The sequence below is a fragment of the Pezoporus occidentalis genome, unplaced genomic scaffold (assembly GCF_034315485.1).
Source record: "Pezoporus occidentalis ecotype Australia unplaced genomic scaffold, CSIRO_AGI_Poc_V1 ctg19, whole genome shotgun sequence".
NCBI classification, from domain to species: Eukaryota; Metazoa; Chordata; class Aves; order Psittaciformes; family Psittacidae; genus Pezoporus; species Pezoporus occidentalis.
The window spans coordinates 3,436,206-3,445,847 of record NW_026913748.1 but is presented as its reverse complement, the minus strand read 5'-3'; the positions used below and the strand labels follow the sequence as shown (position 1 = coordinate 3,445,847).

Below are 9,642 nucleotides of genomic sequence, written 5' to 3'. Positions count from 1 at the left end.
CACACATGCGTGCACTCGTTCTTGCTAGCTGTACAAATGAAGAAAAGCAAGATGCTGTTACATCAGCACCACTGAATTAAAATCTGATAAGGCAAAGTCAGATACAAGCAGAGCTCTGTTAAAAGAAATTGATTACCTGCCTCTGCTTCCCCCTCTTTCCCTTAATTATGGGCTGCTAAAGTTCAATAATGTTTTTACCTGCTGTAAGGGAAAACGGCATATACCACAAATGTCAAAAATGCATAAACAGGACTGCATAGTATTAAAGAGCAAGGGGAAGAGCAAAGCTAAAACAAGTGGGGAACTAACGAAAAAGATTATCATTGCTAATTTATGGAATCAAGAACTAGAAGGTTTCCCTGGGATGCCAAGTGTCCCTTCACCTGCCATTTCTTTCATCTTTTCTTTAAGACAGGTCTACAAATCCAGCTTTCCTACATTTTGTTTTCACCTATTCAGTTCCAACTCTTGAAGGAAAGAGTATGGAGATGGGCTTTAGGGCAGAGAAGAGACTACTGGTAATAAAGAATATCCAAACTCCATTTCAGCATCACAAATGAAAGCTTCCTGCAAGATGCACTCTTTTCTACATAGGAAGTCAATTCATAAGTATACCTTTGTAGAGCAAGAGAAAGGCCTGACATGAAAACCATAGAAACAAATGGCAATTTCACTCTCTGTCCTGAAGTCTCCAAGGAATGCTGATCCACCTAAGCAATGTAGTGGTAGCCGAGATCACACCCTCAATATACCCCTGAACAACCACTATCACTCTATTGGCCATGAGAAAGTGACAAAATCCTGGTCCATTGACTGAATCCTTACCTCTTATTTGTAAAGGCCTTAACACATAAGCTGGTTCATTCATCTTTGAAATCCCCAAAGCTGTTTATCCCTAACACTATAGCGCAAAGCACCAAAACATCATAGCACTACACTACTTAAATAGGCTAGTGTAACTTTTGTAGTTACAAAGTACTGACCTACCATTTCACCTTCAGAATACAAAATGTTCCTTTCCTAATTAGTGACTTGAGAAAGAAATATTTTAGTCACCAGGAGTATAAAAATACTCTGTATACTTCTGTTCTCAAATGCGTGGGTTTTGTACAATGGCCTCTTGACATTAACTAGAATCTAGAGCCCAAATACTCAGTGGAAATCCCTCCCAGCGTAGCAATTAGTATCATTCATTTATTTGACCTACATTCTAAATGTGTCTAGACAGAATTCACCACCAATAGTTTTGGGGGATGGGAGTGGAGAGGTGGGTTGGTTTCTTTGGCAGAAAAAAAAAAAAAGAAGAAAAGTTTTTAGATTAATTTTCAGCTCTACATTAAAAAAAAATAAGAATACATTTTATATTGTTACATAGAGAGATATGGAAGAGGTCCCCTGACAGTATAAATCAGACCTGCAGCCTCCAAAAGTGGTAAGTAGAAGCAAGCTGCATTGTATCAGCTGGGATCTGGCCTAAGAACCTCAACCTAATCCATTATTAGTCTGTGCTGCTGAAAACTATTGAATGGTACAGATAAAATAAGAGAAACGCAGCAAAGAACTATAAATAGCCTGGAGAAAAAAAGAAAAAAGCCCACAACATTATCTACACACTGGTAACAAGGTTAGAACTGTCACATGCTCTCCGCTGCATACTTTATATATATATACATATATATATATAATATGCCCTACATTCTATCATAGTCTACCCTCCTAGAAGCAAAGACCCAACAGATTCAGACATACTTTAGTAGGCCAAAAGGTAAGTTTACTTTTGTGTATAAAATTGTGCTGATAAGCAGCATAATGTTACGGCCAAAGACTCTAAGGATCAATTAAAAGTCCTCTACTGGAAACAGAAATTAAATAGGACATAAGCCCTTTGCCTACCCTGTCTATGCACACACATTATTTTACAGCACCAAGTCAGTGATTATGGAAAAAGTATACTGGCAGAAGGCTAAGACTTCAATACAGATAAGCTAATTAAAAGGACATCCTCCCTGAATACACCTTATTACTGCTTCCCTCTGCCCTTAACACGAAGCACATACATCTGCCTCTCCATGTTGTTTGTAGCATACCAACACTGGCACTTGGATCCCCCCTGGACTGCTGAGGCTGGCAGTGCGATTGCACAAGGTCTGCCTTCTCTGTCCCCCTGCTAAGAACTTAATACGGGCATCAACTACCTCTGGAAACAGTGAGGTCCTTGTCACGTAACAGCCTGTGGGTAGGTGATGACAGAAGTTTCTTTGGCTCCTAGTATATAGCAGAGGAACCTGTTCTATTAAGGCCCCTGAAGAAAAATGACCACAAACATACCAAAGTAAAGCAAACATTTTCCTTATTATAAAGAAGTCATATTTAATATAATAAATCCCCAAACAATGTGTGTGCTAGGTTAAGAGATTCCCCAAAAGAGTACCTAAGAATAACTTAGAGGATAACAAAAATTAAGATTATAGAATTAGATTATCAAACAGGTAAAAAAAAATTGGTACAGCCATACTGGCTTGGATGAGTTAGTTCAGAGGCCTGACCCAGGCCGTGGCCAGCTTAAAATGCTCCAGATGAAAACATGACTATCTCCCAATGAGATTTCAATTGACATGCCCAAATTAAGCAAACAAAAGGGCAAAGATTTAATGGTGACTAATGCACTAGGTTTTGGAGAGAGGACGTTGTTTGGGCTTTGCAGAATCATCTGTTCTGTAAGTATGGAGAAATAATTCAACTTCAGTTTTAATACAGTGGAGTCAGCTGTATCTGCAATGGGAGGTGATCCATTTAACTGGTAATAGCCATGGGATCAAAGCGGATCAAGACTAGCAACAGCAGTGCTGTGCTCAAGAACCTGGGACCTCTTTTGCAGAAGACTTAACCATTCAGCTGTCCTCAGAGGTGGCAAACCATGGGTGCTTTGAAGAAAAATTAAAAAAGACTGTTTAAAGAATTTTCTAAGCTATGACCTTGCCCACTTACACTGACCAGCCATACAGTAATGGGTCAGTCACAGCTTTCTCCTGCCACTTTGCTGACCTCATGTGGCTAAGCAATGCAGCCATCCCTTGTGCCAGCCACCACTGTTTATTATTTACGTGAAGTCAGGTTGAACAGGACTTTGAGCAACCTGGTCTAGTGGAAGGTGTTCCTGCCTGTGGCAGGGGGTTGGAACTGGATGAGCTTTAAGGTCCCTTCAAGCCCAAACCATTCTATGATTCTAGGGCTTAAATCATTGGGAAAAAAAATACAAAAAATTGTTGGTGCATACTGGAATGATTCAGAGGACCCATTGGGATCACTGTGAAGTGAAAGAGGCTTCAGGGAGGAGACTCAAACATACCAATAAAAAAACACTTGCAAAATAACACTACAACCATATTTCTCCTCTATTTGCCACTAAAGGTAAAATAATCAAAAGGCACTTGCATAGAAGAATAGGGCATTACTTAGAAAGCACGTCTGTATACCAAAACTCATTACTAGCTCATGGAGTCAGGCACATGTTTCACTGTCACTAATCTGAAACATCCTCTTAAAACAGCACAGTGGAGACTGTTCCACAGCCCCCTGCACATTCTATCCATTCATTTTACTGAGTTTTGAGTCTAGCAAATAGGACACTAAGGGAAGAAAGTCTAAGGAAAATGAAGAACAAGAAAGCAGCTGGTGTGGCAGCTACTGTAATAAAATACAAATCCAGTATTTTACAAAATAGAATACATGCAGGAGATATCTACTGTACATGGTAAAAAATTACTTGTAAGGCTAGGTTAGTTTTTCCCTTATTTATCATTAGGAACAAAAAGTAAAAGAGCTTCAAAATTTTTATTTTTTTTTTTTTTTAAATTAGCTGCTTCTTGTAAAATGTCAAGTAGCTATTCTGGCCTGCTGAATTAGGCTTTTCATATTAAATCCATCCTCAGTGGAGTCTGAGCGCCCTTCTGTAGTAACCAGATAAAACCCTGCTCAAATCTTGGGGTAGGTTCCACTGCACCACTGCAAGGGTGAATTGCAAGAAGCGCAGCTTGAGCAAAGACATGACCACAGACTGAGAGAGGAAGAACCCTTAAAGGCAACAGCTAAATGGGACAAGGAAGAAAGCAAGCAGGAAGAAGAGTACTGGACCAGGATGGATCTGAATACTGCTCTTGGCATTTCCACTGAACTTGGACCAGTGCCCTCTCATCCCTCTTTTGCCTTGTCTCTTGCCTACACACTCAACTCCCCAGATCAAAGGCTGTCTTGCTGTACAGTTGATACATTATCTACTACATCCAGGTCTCAACTGTGCCTAGCTGGAGCTACTTGTACCTAGCTGGAGCTACCTCTACCCCTATCTTTTTGGCTAAGCAACTAGTCTGAGATCACATTTCTAGAGAAGGAGATAAGAGGAAGATAAGAGACGGCTTTATTATAGGACAACTCGAGTGTGTGGGGAGGGAATGGGTGTTCAGTGATACTTGTGTGTCCAATTTCAGTTCACCCAGACCACTTGAAGGGTTAGGGAAGCTCCGTTCTCTTCATTGCAACTGCCTGAGCAAAATCTTGCAAAGCTAATAAATACTATTTACAACAGTAACAGGAAGATGGCAAGGAAAGGAAACACAGGATGATCTGAGACCAGGTCTACGTAAGAAATCCCATCAACGTATTTAGAAGCCAATAAATTAAATCCATATGGTCCTCTTAGGAGGCACTTCTGGTTTCAGCCTTACATTGATTTAGTTTCTTGGGAAGGAACTGATTTAAGATAAACAGATTATCCTTAAGCAGACTAAAGGACATCCACCCAAAATATTGCATAAATTTAACAAAACCTGCTTTCTAAACAGATTTAGTTAAAATAGTGTAATTCTCCCACACAAAGTGTGACAAGACAGCAACTGATCTTTGCTTAAATTCCATAAGGGTAGAAGCGATAAGGAAACATACCAAGTCTGCTTTTGATCCAGAGAGAAACCCACCCCACTAAATGATAAAGAAGCTGAAGGAGAGAAGAGAAAGAGCTAGGGGAGGACAATTCAGCAGTATCACTGTCCATCCCCAGTATCAGGGACCTTCCTTGTCCCTTCAGAAGCAGGCTACATACATGCTTCTCAATCCCCATAAAAGGCTCAAGTGCTGTAGACCAGTAGGCATGGAGCTGTGGCTAGATTCTGAGCAGCATCATGCTCCTCTTTCTCTCAATTACCTTCTCCCAAAAAACCTATCACCCACATGCTCCCATCGGGTTTGCATATTTCACTCTTCTAAAGAATGCCTTTGTGCTCAGATTAGGATGTGTGCATGCACGCGCACACACACACCCACCAGTCACCAGCACGCTGCTGGCTTCATCTGCCATCATCATTCAATCTGCCCTTGCAGTGTTAGACCGGAAAGGAATAAAACCAAATACAGGGACTGTGTGTGAAGTGAGAAAGGGAGTTACAAAGACAAGAGATCCCATCTGCAGTCACAGCCTCACCAGTCAATGTAGAACTTGAACTCCCTCTCTTTTGTGCTTTGGTTCACTGAGGATGACAAGTCAGGGGGACTTTGGCTGAAAATATGTGGGAAAAAGGGAAGTCTAGAAAAAAGGCCTTTTTTATTTTTAAGCGGTGGCATTGACTCTTCTATCTATTTCAATTATCTTCAGTGTTTCATTTCCTTCTAGTTCGGAGTTGACTCTGCAGGGAACAAAAAACCAAAACAAAAAAAGTTAACACTAATAGTGATTTTTAAAAGCGCATATGCTGCCTGAATTGGAGAATGCTAAAAAGGCACCCAGTATTTACCAAGTACTTGTCAGTTGGAGTATGGTAACACACTGAATTAGTCACCTTTCTGGCTCTAGGTATAACTTTGACACAAGTACTCAGAAGTTATGCTTGGGGTGATATGGCTCATCCTAGCCCTCAGAATAGCATGCCTTGAAACAGAATCCTTCACTCTTTGGTGTGCTCGCTACTGCTTGTTCACAGAGGCCAAGGCCAACAGGGCAGTGGCAGGATAGGGGAATGTACAGTGGAAAGAAAATGCACACAAATATTTAAATTAGTGAATCTCTGTCTTTTCAGAGGCCCCAAAAACTTAAATTTATGCTAAAAAGAAAAAAAAATTATGAAGGAACTCTGTGTTAAGTAGTTCAGATATCTTTACAGGTCTGTTTAGACAGAGTCCTGCAAACTTTCCTCAGTAATGCTTTAGAAAGATCACTGCTGTGAGAAGCTCCAACTCTTCACACCCTAACCTCATAGAAAGCCCAGTGAGTCACAGCCTCACACTTCTACCCAACCGGCAAAAGCTTATTCCTTTAGGAGACACAGAGCTAAGTGCTTAAAGTGGGTAAGTGCAACTAACAGGCTTACAGGGGTTAGGTTTCTGGCAGAAGAACAGAGTTTGGTAGCTGTATTACTACAATACTGTTGCAATCACTTTTCCAGATAACAGTAACTTTTTAAATAAGCTCTCCAGATAGAGACCAAACTCCTTATTTCACAGTGCCCAGCATTGCTGAGCCCCAGCCTTACTACTGACCTCCAGGCACAAATGACAGTGATATTGAACACTTGTGTGACAAGCAGCCCACCACCCTGTACTCACCTATGCTGCTGCAGGCCCAGCAGCACTGATTTCTCTAGCCTCGTCTCGTTGGCTATTGTGAACTGCATGATATCATCCTGCTGTGTTCCCGGCATGGCTTCCAGGGACAGCGCTGTGTACTTGGAGGTATCTGCTTGCCTGTCATTGCGATCTGCAAAGGAGATCGGGCTTGACGACTCCTCCAGCTGGTGAGGCTCTTCATAAATTAGCAGACTCCTTGACCTCACTGCATATAAAGACAGGAAGCAAAATCTGATTAGAAACAGGCAGCTTAGAGAACAAGCCTGGTCATTTCAGAAAATTCCAGAGCAGAACTAAAGCTGCAAGTTCTCTTCTCTTCATAGTGATTAACTGGTAATTTGACAGCTCATAAAAGATAGATACCACAGCAATGGTCCAGGTAGGGATCAAAAAGCTCTGAACTATTCACAAAACAAGAACAAAATGAAACAATTGCTTTGATAATATATACTGAAAACAACTGGTTCATTACGGATAAGTAATACTAAGAATTTCCCACTCAGTCCTCATACTCTTTGTTGACATCAGCAAAGGAATGCCAGCTGATATCAGCTGCATATTTTAACAGCGTAAATATTTGCTACCAAGTAGAAATCCTGCTACCTTTTACACACTACTAGCTTCAGTTCCACAAATAGAAACAAAACTGCTTTACACAGAATTACCAAGCAGGCTAGTGGGCTTTGCCTGTGTTTGAAGTCTGCTGCCCCAGCACAGCTTGCCAAACTATCCTTCTTTGAAAAACACAGATACAACAAATTAATGAGCAGAAAAGGAAGAGGTGCTTGAGAAGGGAGTTAGGGATGGGGGTGGAAAACAAGTGCCAAAACACAACCGAGAAAGAAGCAAAACTGGGATAGTTGTCACTTACCAATGGAGTCTGTGTAGGACTCTGGTGAAGAATGCTGCCTGGGCAAAACCATCTTCGTGGCAGAAGGATATGGCCCATAGCTCTGAGAGAAGCTGCCAAAAACTACTGCAAAGCACAGCACCACCATCTGGCAAAGGCAGAATGCAGAAGAGGTAAGTGCACTAGCTCCTGACCCACATGCGAACATCAAAACTAAAAATTAACACAACACAGATCTGACACTTTTCCAAAACAAATAATTTGAGGCTATTTTCATTACTACATTCAGTGTCTGCTAGCAAAGGTACATATACAATAACAATTCAGTGTTTCAAAGGGCAGATTTCAACATCGGAGTTTGCTTTCAATGTCTGCCACCATTTCAGCCTGTCGCCTTATTTACTCCTGAAGTTGAAAAGCACAAACAGCCACCATGTATGTTTTACAGATACTGTCAGGAATTTCCAAGGTTATTCCTGCCACTGGCTTGAGTCTTGCTTAAAAGTGACAGAGAGGCTACATGACTAGAAAAATAACTTCCATCAATTTATAGCATTAGTATAAATGGAACTTGCTGGCTGAGTGTCAGGAGAGAAAAGAGGAAAGTTTCATTCTAAGAGTTTTCCTGTCCTGACTACTATTACAGCTTTGGTCGTATTTTTATTTGGACTATCAAATTTTCCTTATGTTTATTTTTACTGGTATCAAAAGAACCAAGCATCATAGGTCACCCTTCTTTTCATTTTACAACCCTAGACATTTCTAGCATTACAATATTGTAGGAAATTATAAAACAGGTCACTCAGAGCAGCAGTGCTTCTTTCATCACTGCAGCACCTAACCAAAAGCACAGGTTCACTCTCCTCCACAACTATTAATCTTCATCAGCCAGGAGTCTCCCCTACCTTAAAATTAATTGTCAAGTTATGAAGAGAAGTTTTCCAAACTGAGAATTTGCAAGTGAGGGGCTTTGCAGAAGAAGGGATGTGACTCTGAGCAGTGTAATGAAATTCTCATTCCCCCCCAATTCCCAGCTTTAATGAAACTCACCATAAGACAGGTCCCTGTCTGTGTGCTAGCTGCCTTGTATGAACGGGACACCTTCCCGGCAACCATGGCTTGAAGTCTCTGCAACTGCTGCAGAAGTGTTCTGGAAAGCAAAGACAACAGACAAGCATCACACACACTGGTCTACTTGCTGGTTAAATAGCTTTTTGCTTCACATTCCACACCTGTGGAATAATACAGCATGTATGATAAGGTACAGATAGTTAAAGCCCTCTCCTGGAAGTAAGTAGCAAGGAATATTTTTATTTTTACAAAGTTTTTACACGTAGTAACACTGGGATTTTCAAAAAGATCTTTCAGCTTTCCCCCATCTGACATCCCTGAACAATTACTACTTTAGCACTGTCAGAAAGCTCTCATAAATAAAAACTGTGTTTTCAGTGTTTCTACAGGAAATTATTCTGGTAAGCACACGAACAACTGAAGCTGCTCTTCATGCAAGTGACTAGATGCACAGACAACCCGATTCTATGTCATGAACTCAGCAGGAGTTTCGCCATTATTTAGAAAGATTCACAAGCAAGTTTATGACTGCGTCAATTGGTGGTAGAGTACATGGCTACCTCATTTTTCTGAACACCTGATGCACAGGGGTCTACATGCTGGACCATTTTCAAAGGGAAGGTCTTAAAGCCAGGCATAGGCACAGACTCCATTTTTCAAATTCTTTTATAAATAAAGCACTTTATTGCTATTTCCTAAATCCTTCAGTAGTTGACAAAAATCACGGATGCTTCAAGTGGCCACTTTGACTGTGTCTTTCAGAGGTCCCAACCACAATGACAATTCTCTTGTGGTTGGCATCAACAGTCCTAGACCAGGAGGATATTCTTCTGTCTTTCTGGCTGATTTTCTTCTGCTGTATCATCAATTACTATAGTCAGGATACTAGTCATTTAAGTGGGAAATGATGTCAAAGTGTGATTGATATACAGTTTTCACAGCAGTTTTCATTAAAGCTTTTTAACAGATGAGGAGTAACCTAAATGCCTGGCCTCAACAGAAATATAGTACAGTTTTGTACCAATGTTACATTTGCTGTTTGTTTCCAACTTTACTTTTCACTCCTACTGTAGTCTCACATCTATTGCAGAGGATAACCCCCACAA

The 9,642-nt window shown here is 40.8% G+C and overlaps 1 protein-coding gene across 2 annotated transcripts in view; it reads right to left on the bottom strand.

Moving 5' to 3' along the window:
• Positions 1 to 5,577: 5,577 nt before the first annotated feature.
• Positions 5,578 to 9,642, bottom strand: part of CREB3L2 (cAMP responsive element binding protein 3 like 2) — a 74,707-nt gene continuing 70,642 nt past the window's right edge. For both annotated transcript variants that reach the window (XM_062616477.1, XM_062616476.1), the window contains 4 exons: positions 8,516 to 8,615; positions 7,487 to 7,613; positions 6,595 to 6,820; positions 5,578 to 5,678 (listed from right to left, as the gene is read on the bottom strand). In XM_062616477.1, the coding sequence (XP_062472461.1) occupies positions 5,603 to 5,678; positions 6,595 to 6,820; positions 7,487 to 7,613; positions 8,516 to 8,615 (529 nt within the window). In that variant the 3' untranslated portion in view covers positions 5,578 to 5,602. The remainder of the gene's footprint in view (positions 5,679 to 6,594; positions 6,821 to 7,486; positions 7,614 to 8,515; positions 8,616 to 9,642) is intronic.